The sequence below is a fragment of the Scyliorhinus torazame genome, chromosome 3 (assembly GCF_047496885.1).
Source record: "Scyliorhinus torazame isolate Kashiwa2021f chromosome 3, sScyTor2.1, whole genome shotgun sequence".
NCBI classification, from domain to species: domain Eukaryota; kingdom Metazoa; phylum Chordata; class Chondrichthyes; order Carcharhiniformes; family Scyliorhinidae; genus Scyliorhinus; species Scyliorhinus torazame.
In genome coordinates, this window is record NC_092709.1 from 95,539,651 (window position 1) to 95,555,823 (window position 16,173).

The 16,173-nt window shown below is 45.3% G+C and overlaps 1 protein-coding gene and 1 long non-coding RNA gene across 3 annotated transcripts in view; one reads left to right on the forward strand and one right to left on the reverse strand.

The window, feature by feature from the left end:
* Nucleotides 1-16,173, reverse strand: part of lratb.1 (lecithin retinol acyltransferase b, tandem duplicate 1) — a 270,816-nt gene that overhangs the window by 194,374 nt on the left and 60,269 nt on the right. For both annotated transcript variants that reach the window (XR_011940145.1, XM_072496002.1), the window contains exon 6: nt 22-121. Coding sequence is in view for 1 of the 2 variants with exons in the window: in XM_072496002.1 (XP_072352103.1) it covers nt 22-121 (100 nt within the window). In the remaining variant the exon portion in view is untranslated. The remainder of the gene's footprint in view (nt 1-21; nt 122-16,173) is intronic.
* LOC140408589 (uncharacterized) overlaps nt 1-16,173 on the forward strand; it is a 35,516-nt gene that overhangs the window by 14,596 nt on the left and 4,747 nt on the right. Inside the window, exon 2 of the long non-coding RNA XR_011940146.1 lies at nt 9,105-12,241. This is a non-coding gene — a long non-coding RNA (uncharacterized lncRNA). The remainder of the gene's footprint in view (nt 1-9,104; nt 12,242-16,173) is intronic.

Below are 16,173 nucleotides of genomic sequence, written 5' to 3' on the forward strand. Positions count from 1 at the left end.
TTAATGTAAAGAGTGCCTTACAGAATGAATGAGAGGTCCCAGAGCAATGCCACTATCGATGCATCTGCCAGTTACGACTATGTCAGCTCCAAGATCCAAAGCCCTGCTGATTGGTCTGGCACTGTGCAAACAGAAATTGAACAACAGAATAAGAATTCTGCATAATTTATCCTGATGAGCCAATTTTACCTGAAGGGTTCCAGCTTGACTGTCCACTTGGTATGGCTCTTTACACCATAAGAAAATACTTGTCACCTCCTCTGTTTTGTTCTCATCCTGTTACACTTGCTCAGACATTTCACGCCAACCTGCTTAACACACCAGAAAGCTAATACGACAGTTCAAGGAGGGGTAGGAGTAGCAGATACCTGTTAAGTTAGATAGATAGATGCAACAGTAATGCAATGCCAGATTATGTGCACTTTTGTTTTGCTGTGAGAATTAACAGCCATCAGCAGCAGCTGTTGGTAGTAAGATTCATGGAAAAGAATGAGTCACAGCTGATATTTACAGAATTTTTAAAAAGTTCACATTAGATTAATGAACAGGATTTAAGAAAAGGGGTTGGTAGACCTTTTCTGTGCATTAGCTTGAGTGCAAGCGTCACAAATTCCAATGTATGTGTCTGACTGGTTCAGGAACCTAGCGCGGGATTCTCCGTTGCGCCAGCAGCGCACCCACGCCTGGGGATTTCCCTGCCCACAATGGGAAATCCCATTTGCCGGCTGGCGGGACGGAGAATCCCGCCCCAAGAGAGGCATCTTTTTATTTGTTCATAATAATAAGATTATTTTTTGACAAAATTGTCACAAGTAGGCTTCAATGAAGTTACTGTGAAAAGCCCCTAGTCGCCACATTCCGGCACCTGTTCAGGGAGGCCGGTACGGGAATTGAACCCATGCTGCTGGTCTTGTCCTGTATTACAAGCCAACTGTTTAACCCACTGTGCAAACCAGCCCCATAAGATGTGAGCATCACACTGGCAAGGCCAGCATTTATTGCCCACCCCAGTGGCCCTTGCAAAGGTGGTGGGGAGTTCTTACAAAGTTCATTATGTCAGGAAATATGTTCAATTTTTGGCCACCACATCATAAAGGTAAACATGCTTTGGAATATGTCCGGGAACAAGAACAATATTGATGTCAAATGTAAAGGGGATGTCTTATGAATAAAGATTAGGGAAAAAAAGCTTTACACTCTAGAAAAAAGTTGATTAAAGGAGGATTCACTGAAGATCTGAATATATAAATCTAGAAGTCTTCTAGAAGTCTTCCATGCACTATGTGGCAAAACGAGGAATGGGACTGATTAGGGACGGAAGGAGAATGGAAGCGAGGAAGTTATGATAAAACTACATAACATGCTGATTCAGCCTCAATTGGGAGTATTGTGTCAAATTATGTGCACCGCACTTCAGGAAGGATGTGAAGACATTAGAAAGATTTCAGAAAAGATTCACAAGAATTATTCCAGGAACAAGAAACTTCAACCATGTGGATAAATTGGAGAAACCAGGACTGTTCTTCAAAAAAAGACTAAAGGAGATTTGATAGCATTTTCAAATTCATTAGGGGTATGTACAGCGTAGATAAGGAGAAATTGTTCCCATCGACAGAAGGGTTGGGAGCACACAGATTTAAGGCGATTGGCAAAAGAAACAACTGACAAGAGAAAAACATTTACGTAGCACATGGTGAGAATCTGGAATACTCGGTCTGAGTCTGGTGTTAATGAAAGCCTTCAAAAGAGAAATGGATAATTATCTGAAGTCAAAAGATATGCAAGGCTATGGGGAGAAGGTGTGGTCTCCTTCTCTGCTGTAACCATTCCAAGATTCTATACTGCCGATGTAACAACAGTCCTTCCACTAAAATAATTCATTGTGAGAAGCAGGGAAGATATAAAAATGCCAGAAAGATGATAAATCCAGATTATTTCTAAATAACCAGGAAAATGGAGTTCACTGACACGAAAAAGTCCAAGAAAAGCTTCTTTCCTCAGAGTATAGTAATTGGTTTCATTACAGCCTTGGTTCAAACATGGACAAAAGAGCTGAATTCCAGAGATAAGGTAAGAGTGAGCGCCCTTGACATCAAGGCAGTATTTGACCGAGTATGGCATCAAGGAGCCCGAGCAAAACGAGTCAATGGCAATCGGGGGAGGGGGGGGGGGGGGAGCTTTCCATCGGTCGGATTCATATCTGGCACAAAGGAAGACGGTTATGGTGATTGGAGGTCAATCATCTCAGCTCCAGGACATCACTGCAGGAGTTCCTCAGGGCAGTGTCCTTGGCCCAACCATCTTCAGCTGCTTCATCAATGACCTTCCTTCCATTATAAGGTCAGAAGTGAGGATGTTTGCGGATGACTGAACAATGTTCAGCACCATTCGCGACTCCTCAGACACTGAAACAGTGGACTTCCGGTTGCAGTGATGCGGAGCTAAGCCGCACATTTCGGCAGCTCCCGCGATAACTGACTTTTGGGCTCTCCAGAGGAGCCCCAACGGAACTTTTTTGATTTAATCCCATGTGGGAAGGTGAAGTAAGGTCCCCCCTTACGTTGTATGGTCGAGATTAGCGGTGGAGTGGCGGGAAAAACGAGGGGGGAAAAGCAAGATGGCGGAGGGCGGAGATCGAGCAGCATGGGGGTCGGACCAGCAGGAGTTCCTTAAGCGCTGTGTGGAGGAGCTCAAAAAGGAGGTGCTGGCGCCAATTCTGTTGGCGATCGAGGGGCTGAAGGAGACCCAAAAGGCCCAGGCGGTAGAGCTTCGCGAGGTGAGAGATAAAACGAATGAGAATGAGGACGAGATCCTGGGCCTGGCGGTAAAAATGGAGGCGCACGAGGCGGTGCACAGGATGTGGGCCGAGAGAATCGAGGTCCTGGAGAACAGGTCGAGGAGGAAGAATCTCCGGATTCTGGGTCTCCACGAAGGAGTGGAGGGAGCTGATGCTGGGGCGTATGTGAGTACAATGCTCCATTCGCTGATGGGTGCGGAGGCCTCTCCGAGCCCCCTGGAGCTGGAAGGGGCTCACCGGGTCCTGGCGAGGAGACCCAAGGCTGATGAGCCGCCAAGGGCGATAGTGGCAAGGTTCCATCGCTTCGCGGACAAAGAAAGTGTTCTGAGATGGGCCAAGAAGGTGCGGAGCAGTAGATGGGAGAATGCGGTGATCCGAGTTTACCAGGATTGGAGCGCGGAGGTGGCAAGGAGGAGAGCTGGCTTCAACCGGGCCAAGGCGGTGCTGCACAAAAAAAGATCCGGTTCGGCATGCTGCAGCCTGCGCGACTGTGGGTTACTTATCAGGGCCGACACCATTATTTTGAAATGCCAGAAGAGGCTTGGACCTTTATTCAGACGGAAAAATTGGACTCCAACTGAGGGGATGTGGTTGTGGGGGGAGATGTTGGTTGTACACGGGGTTGTAAATATGGTTAAAGATTACTTCATGGGTGGGATGATGGATGGGGATGTGGGTAGAGTTCTGGTTAAAATTCCCCCTTTTTTTCTTTTCTGTAGATGAGATGATGGGGAATTTGGGCGTCGGTGCTGAAGGGAGGCGAGACTCGGGGATGAGGGAACTGGGATAATGGCCGCAACAGGAGCTGCGCCATAGGGGGCGGGGCTGGCTCAGGAAAGCGCGGGCTTTTTCCCGCGCTAAAAGGGGGGGGGTTGGAGGAAGGCAAGGAGGAGGAGAGACTCCCACACGGGGAGATCAACGGGAAGGCGGGGGAAGCCGGGGTCAGCAGAGGTCAGCTGACTCACGGAAGTAATATGGGGGGAGCAAAAGTGCTAGATGCGGATCTGGGGAGGGGGGGGAACATAAGGGTTGCTGATGCACTGTCCGAGGGGGAACTGAAAATGGAAGAGGTGATCGGGATGGGGGTTCCCCGCCTGCGGGACTGGAGGGTGCGGTAGGCGCGAGCACAGGACTGGCCTAAGATCGGAGATGGCTAGTCGGCCGGGAGGGGCGGGGGGGGGGTAGCTCCCCAATCCGGCTGATCACGTGGAATGTGAGAGGCCTAAATGGGCCGGTTAAGAGGGCCTGAGTGTTCGCGCACCTAAAGGGACTGGAGGCAGACGTGGTCATGCTTCAGGAGACACAACTGAAGGTGGCAGATCAGGTCAGGTTAAGGAAGGGATGGGTAGGACAGGTGTTCCATTCGGGGCTGGATGCGAAGAATAGAGGGGTGGCAATACTGGTTGGGAAGCGGGTGTCGTTTGAGGCCAAGAACATAGTAGCGGACAATGGAGGCCGATACGTGATGGTGAGTGGTAGGTTGCAGGAGACGGAGGTGGTACTGGTGAATGTATATGCCCTGAACTTGGACGATGCTGGATTCATGAAACGGACGTTGGGGCGTATTCCAGACTTGGAGGTAGGGAGCTTGATAATGGGTGGGGATTTTAACACTGTGCTGGACACAGCATTAGATCGTTCCAGATCTAGGACGGGGAAGAGGCCGGCTGCGGCCAAGGTGCTTAGGGGGTTTATGGACCAGATGGGGGAGTAGATCCGTGGAGATTTGCCAGGCCTTTGGCCAGAGAATTTTCTTTTTTCTCCCACGTACATAAAGCCTACTCCCGGATAGATTTTTTTGTTCTTGGCAGGGCATTGATCCCGAAAGTGGAGGGAACGGAGTATTCGGCCATAGCCATTTCAGACCATGCCCCGCATTGGGTGGAGCTAGAGCTGGGGGAGGAGAGGGACCAACGCCCATTGTGGCGGTTGGATGTGGGACTGCTGGCAGACGAGGAAGTGTGTGGGAGGGTGTGTGGGTGCATCGAAAGGTATCTGGAGGCCAACGACAACGGGGAGGTGCAGGTGGGAGTAGTATGGGAGGCACTGAAGATGGTGGTCAAGGGAGAGTTAATCTCCATCAGGGCTCATAGGGTGAAGAGTGAGGGCAGGGAAAGGGAGAGGTTAGTGGGGGAGATTTTAAGGATGGACAGGAGAAAGTGAATGAGGCATTCAAGGCCTTTTACGAGGAGCTGTATAGGTCCCAGCCCCCAGGGGGAAAAGAGGGGATGCGACGATTCTTGGACCAACTGAGGTTCCCGAGGGTGGGGGAGTAGGAGGTGGCTGGTTTGGGGGCACCAATTGGGGTGGAGGAGCTGGTTAAAGGACTGGGGAGCATGCAGGCAGGGAAGGCCCCGGGGCCGGATGGGTTCCCGGTGGAGTTCTATAGGAAGTATGTAGACCTGTTAGCCCAGTTGCTGGTAAGGACCTTCAATTAAGCAAGGGAGGGGGGGGACCCTGCCCCCGACAATGTCGGAGGCGACGATCTCTTTGATCTTGAAGCGGGATAAGGACCCACTGCAATGTGGGTCGTATAGACCGATCTCGCTCCTCAACGTAGATGCTAAGTTGCTGGCAAAAATCTTGGCTACGAGGATTGACGACTGTGTCCCAGGGGTGATTCACGAGGACCAGACGGGATTCGTAAAGGGCAGGCAGCTAAATACTAATGTGCAAAGGCTCCTAAATGTGATAATGATGCCATCGGTGGAGGGAGAGGCGGAGATAGTGGCAGCCATGGATGTGGAGAAGGCCTTTGACCGAGTAGAGTGGGAGTATCTCTGGGACCAGCCATGTAAATATTGTGGCTACCAGAGCAGTTCAAAGGCTGGGAATTCTGCAGCTATTCCGCCTGTCTATCCACCCTCATACAAGGCACAAGTCTGAAGTGTGATGAAATACTCTCCATTTGTTTGGATGAAGGCAGCGCCAAGAACACTAAAGAAGCGCAACACCACTCAGGCCAAAACAAAAGTCAATCCTTCCACTACTGGCACATAGTGGCAGCAGTGAGTACCATATGCAAGATGCACTGTAGCGACTTGTTGACTCTCACTCCCTTTGTACGCTTCCCTCATGGTCCTTCCGTTTCCTCATCATTTTCCCAATAGGCCAACTATTTTGGAAAAGAGAGTTTTAATGAAAAGACTCCCTTGGAAGATGGTGGTGCCATTTGTATTTTTCATTCAAAACAAAGATTCCTTTTGGAAAATAACAATTTGAGGGACATACCCTTTGAGGCCTGGTGTGTGGCCTAGTGTGCTTGTGAGCAGGTGACAGGCGACTTTGAACTTGTGGTTTCAGCTGCTCTCCACCATCCGGGGTATCCTCACCTTATCTTTGCGTTTGTTGCTGTTTTTATTATTCATTGTCAGGATGATGATGTTGCCGACTAGCCAGCATTTGTGGTCCATGCATAGTTGTGTTGTCACTACAGAGGGCCGTTGAGAATCATTCACACTGGTGTAGCATTGGAGTAATATATCGACACAGACTGGATTTTGATGGCAGATTTCATTCCCTAAAGGAATAGGTCAACCAGTTCATAGAATTCCTACAGTGACGAAGGAAGACATTTGGCCCATTGAGTCTGCACCGACCCGATACCTAGGCCCAATTTCCCATCTTATCTCTGTAACCCTACCCAACCCCTTTGGATACAAAGGGGCAATTTAGCATGACCCATCCACCTAGCCTGCACATCTTTGGACTGTGGAAGGAAGCCAGAGCACACGGAGGAAACCCATGCAGACATGGAGGAAATATGCAAATTCCAGAATGACATTAAACCAAATTTGGAGTCAGATGCGGGTCCCTGGCGCTGTGAGGCAGCAGTGCTAACCACTGTGCCACTGTACCATTCAGTTGGGGTTTGATGACAATCTGACAGTTTCACGGTTACTTCATCGACAAAACATGTTAAAAAGAAAACAACTGAATTCATCAAACTCAGATTTTTCAGTGTCTCCCCACTTTTCTCCTTAAATCCTTTTTTGCTGGTGTCCTCTTTTATTTGGGCGGGCAGACCCCAAAAATCTGTAGGAACTTTTCTCCAGAGGGATAGACAGTCAGGTGGTTTAGCTTTACCCAATTTGTTACTTTATTATTGGGCTGCTAATATTGAGAAAGTTTTGGGGTGGCTTAGTGATCAGAGTTCCATTTAGGGGCAAACGGAAGCGAGTTCTTGGAGGGTGTCCTCACCTTTGCTTCGTTAATAGTCCAGAGGCGAGTTCTGCTTGGGTGGAGGTCCCCTACTGCACCCAGTGCCTCGGCCTGGTTAGGTGACCTCATGGAATTTATACATTTGGAGAAGGCTGAGAACACCTTAAAGGGGTCGGTAGAGGGGTTCTACCTAAGATGGCAGCCATTCATTTACTTTTTTCAGGAGTTTGTCACTGACAGATGTTAAGGGGGTTTTGTTCAGTCCAATATGGGGGTAGGATTGCTGTGTTCTTGTTTGTTGATTATGTTCTTTTTATATCGTAACTTGAAGCATCTGTTTTGTATTATGTTGTTATACTGTTTTCTAATGAAACAGCTTTTATTAAAAATATTTTTTTTAAAAGTGAATGAGTGCTATGTGCTATCCAGGACAAAGCAACCCACCTGATTGGCACCCCTTCCACAAACATTCACTCCCTCCACCACGGACACACAGTAGCAGCAGTGTGTACCATCTACAAAATGCACTGCAGTAACCCATCAAGGTTCCTTAGACAGCACCTTCCAAACCCACTACCATCTAGAAGGACAATAGCAGCAGATTCCTGGGAACGCCACCATCTGCAAGTTCCACTCCAGGCCACTCACCACCTTGACTTGGTTCCTTCAATGTCTCTGGGTCAAAATCCTGGAACTCCATTTCTAACAGCACTGTGGGTGTACCTACACCACATGCACTGCAGTGGTTTAAAGAAGGCACCACCATCTCAAATGGCAGCAAGGGATGGGTAATGAATGCTCCAAATGAATCCAGCAAAGCCACATACCAGAAAGTTGTAAATACATTGGAAGCAGTTCAGAGAAGGTTTACCAGACTAATACTTGGATTGTGTGGGTTGTCTTATGAGGAAAGGTTGGACCCACTAGATTTGCATCTACTGGAGTTAGAAGAGAAAGAGGCGACTTAATAGAAATATATAAGGTCCTGAGCTGTCTTCACAGGGTGGATGTGGAAAGTATGTTTCCGCTTGGGGTAGAATCTAGAACTCGGTGTCACTGTTGAAACATGAGGTGCTGCCCAATTAAGGCAGAATTGAGAAGTATTTTTTCTCTCTGAGAGTGATGCGTCATTGGAACACTCATCCTCAAAAGGCAGTGGAAGCAGAGTCGCTGAATATATTAAGGCAGATGTAAATAGATTATTGATAAGTAAGAACGTGAATGGTTATTGGGGGTAGCTGGTAAGTGGGGTTGAGATTACAATCAGATCAGCTTGATATTATTGAATGCCGAAACAGGCTGGAGGGGCTCAATTACCTCCTGTTGCTCCTAATTCACGTGTTCATATGTTTGTATGACATTAGGCTACCTGGCCTCCTAGTGCACCATTTCCGCTCCCTCATTTCCAGAATAGCAATCTACCATTTGTCAATTTCAAATCTATTAGGACAGTTCCAAATCGGCAGAATTTTGGAAAATCAAAGCTTGTGTATTCTGGTAATTTATCAATTTTTTGTACAACCAGCCCGTCTAATATCTCCTCCAACAATTCTGAGCTCATATAGTGTTTTAACAGCTTTGATAGCATCATCTTCCTTGTTAAAGACTGATAAAAGCACCCATTTAGTACCTCAGCCATGTCCTTTCTCGTGCACAAATCCCCTTTTTGATACAAATCAGCTCCACTCTACCTCTTCCTATTCACATGTCCATAGACGTTCTTTGGATTCAATGGGAATTTAGCTGCCAGCTTCTTCTCATACTCTCTCTTTACCCTTCTTATTTCCTTTATCAATTCCCTTCTGAATTTTCTACATTCAGCTTGTTTCTCACCTGATTATTAAGTTGACGTTAGCCACCCTATTTCAGCTTCATTTTGCACTCGAGCCCTTTTGTCATCCAGAGAGCTCAACGAGTTGTCCTTTATCTTGTGCAAATGAACGCTGACAGTATCAGAAATAGCTAATCTCTAAAGAGAACCACTGTTCTGTTACAGTTTTGTCCGCCAATCATTGGTTCCAATTTACCTAGGAAAGACTTGTGCTCAATCCACTGAAATTGGACCAAATGTTTTTATTCTAGATTGTTTCTTTTCTTATCCAGACCTGATTTAATTCTTATCCGTTCTTTTTACTGTTTCCGAAAGGTTGTTGGGAAGAGCAGGCTGGATAAATGGATGTCGTCGACAGCAGCGAGCATTAGATCAGCAGGGAGGATAAAGGAGCAGTGAGAGCAACGCATGAAGCCAACAGCGACGATAAAGGAGTCTGATGGCAGTAAGATCATCAGAGAGCTGGTGCGTTGCTTCAGCGCCCACCCACCACAATTGGAAAAACAAACGCTGATGTCCCCTCAGGTTTCACAATAAACAACAGACAATTGAGCTGCCAGTAACAGCCTCAGTGCACCTCATCTCCCTGTGGCAATCCTCTGATGGAAGAGCAGTCAGCATCATTTGGTGAAAGTAACAAACTGGAAAATGTACTTGGCAGCTTCACGTTCAGCACTTGTGGAGGAACCTGCTTCTTTTGAATTGGCTTCACAGCCATCAGCAAAGGGGCACCGTAGGAAGACACTCCACCTGAATGGATTGTTTGTTGTGTGTCCCTCCTCTCCCGTAGATAGAAGGATGTCAACACAAATATTCCCCGACTGACATTATTAAACTAACTGAACAGAAACAATCTTAACAGCTTAAACAAAATGTTCACCAGCTGTCCCCCAACCAGCTCCTTCCCTTGTGCTGGTTTCACCATCTTCATTTACCTCTCCCTGAAGCTTGTTCTCCCTCACTGTTGAACACTCAAATTCAACAAAGTTTTGAAACAAGTTTCTCTATCTAGACAAAGTTAGACGTAGATTGACTTATATTTTATATCTACTTATATAATATACAAATCTTAAGGTTCTGTATTTAATTAAGTTTACATTTTAGTTTTTAATTAAATAATTGATCCACCTTATCTTAAGGGGGTTTATATATTCAATTAACCACTTACCTACTTAGCTGTGCGGCCCATTGTGTTCTCTTGCCTGTTCTCATTTCTAAAATCCTGTTATAAACCTCGCCAACAGGAGAGGACCCAATGTGGGGGGAACAAACGGCAGGGAGCCCTTTAATGTGATTTTCATTTATTTAAATGAGGTTCCTGTCCAGAAGAGCAAGATTTCATTTTGTCAACAGCAAAAGCGGACCCAAAATTCTGGCCAGCATCTCTTTCCCTTCCTTCTCCCCCATCTGTTTATCCAGCTTCCCTGAAATGCATATTCGCCTCAACCATGCCCTGTGGTGGACAGTTCCACATTCTCAGCACTCTCTGGATAAGAAGCTTTCTCCAGACTTGCCTCATTGGACTTATTTGTAACTATCATACATTTAAAGCTGCCTAGTTCTGATCACACGTTTGCAACATCTACCTTACGAACCATTTTAAGAATTTTAGAGACATCTATGAGATTGCTACCCCTCAAGAAAAGAGCCCCCACGACAGCTTGTTCAGTCGTTCCTGATGGTTAAAATCTATGATGCCAGAACTGATGATCTCATCTTCCATCTCCATTATTTCCATCCTTTTTCACTTACAACCCTGAAAAAAATTGTTTTTCTTTTCTCTTCTGCTGTGTCTTACACTTTGGACTTTGTTTCCTGATTTGATTCACTAAATTGGGGAATTATGGATCCCTGTGACATCACACTGTCGGGAATGATGCTATTGTGTCAGAGTCCCACGTTGTCACAGTACCCACCATGTTTGTTTACGTTATCCCGCATCATCCATTTCATTAGTTACCCAGTTTAACTAGCTGTTGACAGAATGTTTACCATTGATTTAGTGTTCTACCTGCCAACTGCTCATACGGAAAACGATAGCTAAGAGTCAACACTGAATACTGCAACTCTGAACAATAATTGTCACAACTTAGATTATATATTTTTGGGCAAATGGAAGAATACACGGAGCAGTTCATTCCATTTCCATCTCAACAATGACTGCTGAAATGGAAAAGCCAGAGTGTAAAGAAATTGTCCACGGTGGAGATCAGGTACAATGTGACAACGGTCAAAGTTCCTCAGTTGTAATTGTGTCTGCTGAGCCAGCCCTTAAAGGTGGGAAGATGGAAGTTCCCGTCAACCAATCTGACATTGGAGATGAAGAGGTGCCGAGTCTCACAGTCTGCTGACAGATAGCAAAAGTCGGCTGCTTTGGAGGAAAGCGGCCCAAGAACAGATAATTCAAAGCAGTCAACAAGATCTTTGAACATCACCACTACTGGCGAACAGGGAAGGTGCGAGGCACAGCAGGATACTCGAGCGGTTAAAGATGGCACCTCAACCATTGGTGGAACATCCTCCAGTTATGAGTCTTTCTGACATTGAAGGCCCAATTAAAATGGAGGAAATTAGTCTGGGTAAGAGTGCTGATGACAGAAACATCTATTGGTGAAGTCTCCTGTGTCTCCCATGTACCAACATACCAAAATCCAGAGAGAATGGAGGACCAGTACTCACTGATTAGTGACATTGAGGGACTCACAATGGACAATGATGTCTCAATTAGAGCCCGTGAATTTCTCCAACGTGTAAGGGATGGATACTGAAACCTCGTTGGACATAGCATGAATCCCATCAGACTTTCATGGATTCCATACCCGTGCAGTGGTAAGAATGAGCACAGATTCACAGTCACTCCCTCCGCTCAAAGACCATTTTTAAAGTATTCTATTCAGAAAATGAAGTCTTCGTTGTATGTCAGATCAGCTCATGACAGGAAAGGACTGAAGAAAAGACAAGGCCCGTCAGCCACCATGCGCTTCCTCAAATGCTCCATTGTGCACATCAAAACCTGGAAGGCAGGGATTCAAGCCATGTTACGCAGGCAACTAGGAAAGGACGATTGGATTAAACAGACTACTGGCCCACACTGGAAAGTCTTAAGAGCCGAACAGAGGGAAGTTAATGTGAATTTCCACTTTTAATCATTCTTCTTTACTCTAAACAATTTATTGCATTTCTATAATTATCGTAATTGTAAATTAAATACGAAGAACACTGCACTGCCGGAGTAGTGTAACTTGAGAACAGTGCCCAGTTAATTCATTTCAGGAAGCATTACTGAGAAAGGAATATTGATCAAGAAGGAACACTGAAACATGACTGCAATCTTGGCTGTTCGGGGATTACAAAGAAACAAAGAAAAGTACAGCATAGGAACAGGCCCTTCGGCCCTCCAAGCCTGTGCCGACCATGCTGCCGTCTAAACTAAAATCTTCTACACTTCCTGGGTTTGTATCCCTCTATTCTCATCCTATTCATGTATTTGTCAAGATGCCCCTTAAATGTCACTATCGTCCCTGCTTCCACCACCTCCTCCGGCAGCGAGTTCCAGACACCCACTACCCTCTGTGTAAAAAAAAAAATACTTGCCTCGTACATTTCCTCTAAACCTTCCCCCTCGCACCTTTAAACCTATGCCCCCTAGTAATTGACCCCTCTACCCTGGGAAAAAGCCTCTGACTATCCACTCTGTCTATGCCCATCATAATTTTGTAGACCTCTATCAGGTCGCCCCACAACCTCCATCATTCCAGTGAGAACAAACCGAGTTTATTCAACCGCACCTCATAGCTAATGCCCTCCATACCAGGCAACATCCTGATAAATCTCTTTTGCACCCTCTCTAAAGCCTCCACATCCTTCTGAAACATGACTTGCCAATTCTTATACTCAATGCCCCGGCTAATGAAGGCAAGCATGCCGTATGCCTTCTTGACTACCTTCTCCACCTGTGTTGCCCCTTTCAGTGACCTGTGGACCTGCACACCTAGATCTCTCTGACTGTCAATACTCTTGAGGGTTCTACCATTCACTGTATATTCCCTACCTGCATTAGACCTTCCAAAATACATTACCTCACATTTGTCCAGATTAAACTCCATCTGCCATCTCTCCGCCCAAATCTCCAAACGATCTAAATCCTGCTGTATCCTCTGACAGTCCTCATCACTATCCGCAATTCCACCAACCTTTGTGTCGTCTGCAAACTGAAGAACCTCACAGTCCCTCTGTCTGAATTCTGCACCCACATTCTCCTTCTTCAAAGTGAAAACCGATGTGAAGTACACATTTAACACCCTACCAGTGTCATCAGGCTCGGCACACAAGAGTACCCCCTTTGTCCCCAATGGGTCCTCCTCTTTCCACAGTAATCCTCTTCCCTTGTTATATTTATGGAATATCATGGGATTTTCCCGAATCTTATGCACCCGTGCTTTTTCTCTTTGCTCTCCTAATTGCTTTTTTGAGTTCCCCCTGCACTTTCTAAACTCCACGAGGGCCTCTGTGGATTTGTTTCCTTTGTACCTGTTAAAAGCCTCTCTTTTCCTTCCTATCCAGTCCTGAATATTCCTAGACATTCAGGAATCATCCGGACTTGTCACTCCTACATTACACCCTAAAGGGAACATGTTGGACATGTACTCTTGCCAATTCCATTTTGAACGTCCCTCACTGTTCTGCTGCAGATTTGCCTAGAAGTAGCTGTTCCCAGTCTACTTTGGCTAGATCCTGCCTTACTCTAAAATCTGCCTTCCCCCAATCCAAAGCCCTTTTTGCAGACCATCTTTTTCCTTTTTCATGACAAATTTAAAACGTACAGTGCTGTAGTCGCTATCACTAAAATGCCCCCCAACTTCGTTCCAGGACTAGATCCAGCACTGTACCATCCCTTGTTGGACCTTCAATATTGATATAAAAAGCTCTCTTCAATACATTTCAAGAAATCGGATTCGTCTAAACTCTTTACAATGTGACTATTCCAATTAATGTTGGGAAAATTGAAATCCCCTAATATAATTGCTCTCTTATTATTTCTACACACCTCAGTGAATTGTCTACATACCTGCTCCTCTTTTGCCTGCTGACTATTTGGTGGTCTATAATACACTCCCAGCAGTGTGACTGTCCCATTTTTACTCCTAAGCTCTGCCCACAAAGCCTCATTTGAAAACCGTTCCAAGATATCGTCCCTCTTTTCTGCACTAACAGACTCCTTAATTAATAATGCAACATCACCTCCTCTTTTATATCCTCCCCTGAAAATCCAGCCTGAAAATCCTATACTCCGGAGTGTATAGCTGCCAGTCCTGTCCCTCCCTCAACCACGTCTCTGTGATGGTAACATCACAACTCCACATTTCAATACACACTCTTAACTCATCTATCTTACTCCTAGAACTAAAGTAGAGGCCATCCAGCTTTGTCTACTGAACATGCTGTGCCCCTATTGCATAGTACTCTCTGTCCCTTCCCCCTGCCAAACTAGTTTAAATCCCTCCCAACAGCACTATCAAACCCACCTACAAGGATGATTGTCCCATTCTTTCTCGGGTGCAGACCATCCCACTTCTCACCTTCCCCAGAAATGATCCCAGTGATCCTGGAATCTATACCCCCCTTCCTCATGCACCAACTCTTGAGCCATATTCTCCTATTTCTATGCTGAATAGCACGTGGCATCAGGAGTGATCCGAGAGATTACAACCTTTGACATCCTGCTCTTTCATCTATTGCCTAGCTCCCTAAATTCTTGACGCAGGGCCTCATCCCTCATTCTACCTATATCGTTGGTACCAATGTGTACCACAACCTCTTGTTTTATCAGCCTCCCCTTTTAGGATACCCTGCAGTTATCTAAGAACCAGCAATAATTAGTACTAAGGCAAGTGATTAACTGTTAAACTCCCACACTTAAACAAACTATCAACTCCACTCACTACTCGCTGCAAACTGTCTTGGGTTTCAACTCCACTTTCTTGCTCACTCCCTTGATTCCCTAAGAGACCAAAATGTGTCTATCTCAGTCTGAAATGTATTTAACGATGGAGCATACACAACCCTCTGGGCTAGAAAACTCGAAACGTTCACAATGCTCTGAATAAAGTCATTTACTTTCATCTCAGGCCTAAATGATGTGTCCTTGTACTGAGCCAGCTTAAACAATCTCTCAGCATGCACAAAATCAAGCCCCTTCACAATCTTGTATGTTTCAATATTTCAACTCAGAATATAGGCCCAATATGCTCAGACTAGCATCATAGGATAACCCCCTTATCCCAAGGATCAATTTACTGATCCTTTATTGGTGTGCAAAAGCATAATGTGAAAAACCTTTTATGCCGCAGAAAATAATTGAGGTCTGGAATGCATTGTCTGAGAATGTGGTGATGCAGGTTCAAGCGAGGCATTCAAAAGGGAATTGAATTGTTAATTGAAAAGCAGCAATGTGCCAAGTTATGGGGAGAAGGCAGGCAAATAGCATTAATTGAAATGCTCATTTGGAGAGCTGGTGCAGACACAGTGAGGAAATGGCCTTCTGCGTTGTAAGAATTATGTGATTGTGTAATGCTGCCTCCAATGCAAATATATACTTCCTTAATTCCACATTTAATAAATAATAATTATTATTTATTAAATGTGCAATCCAAAAATGCCCCCAGTGGTGGTGTGGTCTGAAAAAGCCCTGTAAATCTTTATTCCTATACTTCAATTGTTGTCTTGTAAAAAGGCAAACATGCTATTTGCCTTTCTAATTGCTTGCTGTATTTGCATGCTTACTTTCAGCATCCCTTGTATCAGCACAACCAAGTCCCTTCAAGCATCAACAGTTACAAGTTTCTCAACTTTTCAAAAATATTTTGCTGTTCTATTCTGACAACATCTGCTATTTTGTTGAGCATTCAATTAACCCATTCATATCTCTTTGAAGGTTTTCCATCTCCTCCCCACATCTTACCTGCCATCAGGAAATTTGCACACTTTACTTTGTCTCTTCATCTAAGTCATTAATGTCAATTGTGAAATGCTGAGGACTTGTGGCACTCAACCATTCACTGCCGACTTGAAATGCTCCCAATTTGCCCAGTTACTGCTTGTTTTCCTAACCCATCCTCTATCCATACTAATATTTTACCTCAAATCCATGAGCCCTTATTTTGCCTTTTGACCTTTTCTGTGGCACCTTATCAAATGCCGTTTGGAAATCCGGATAGACTACACCTACTGTTCTTCTTTATCTCACCTGTTAGTTAAAAAACTCTAATATATTGGACTTACAGGATTTCCCTTTAGTAAACCCATACTGATTTGTTCTAATCATACAATACATTGCATTGTTAAGACCTCCTTAATAATAGATTTCCGTATTATACCAATGACT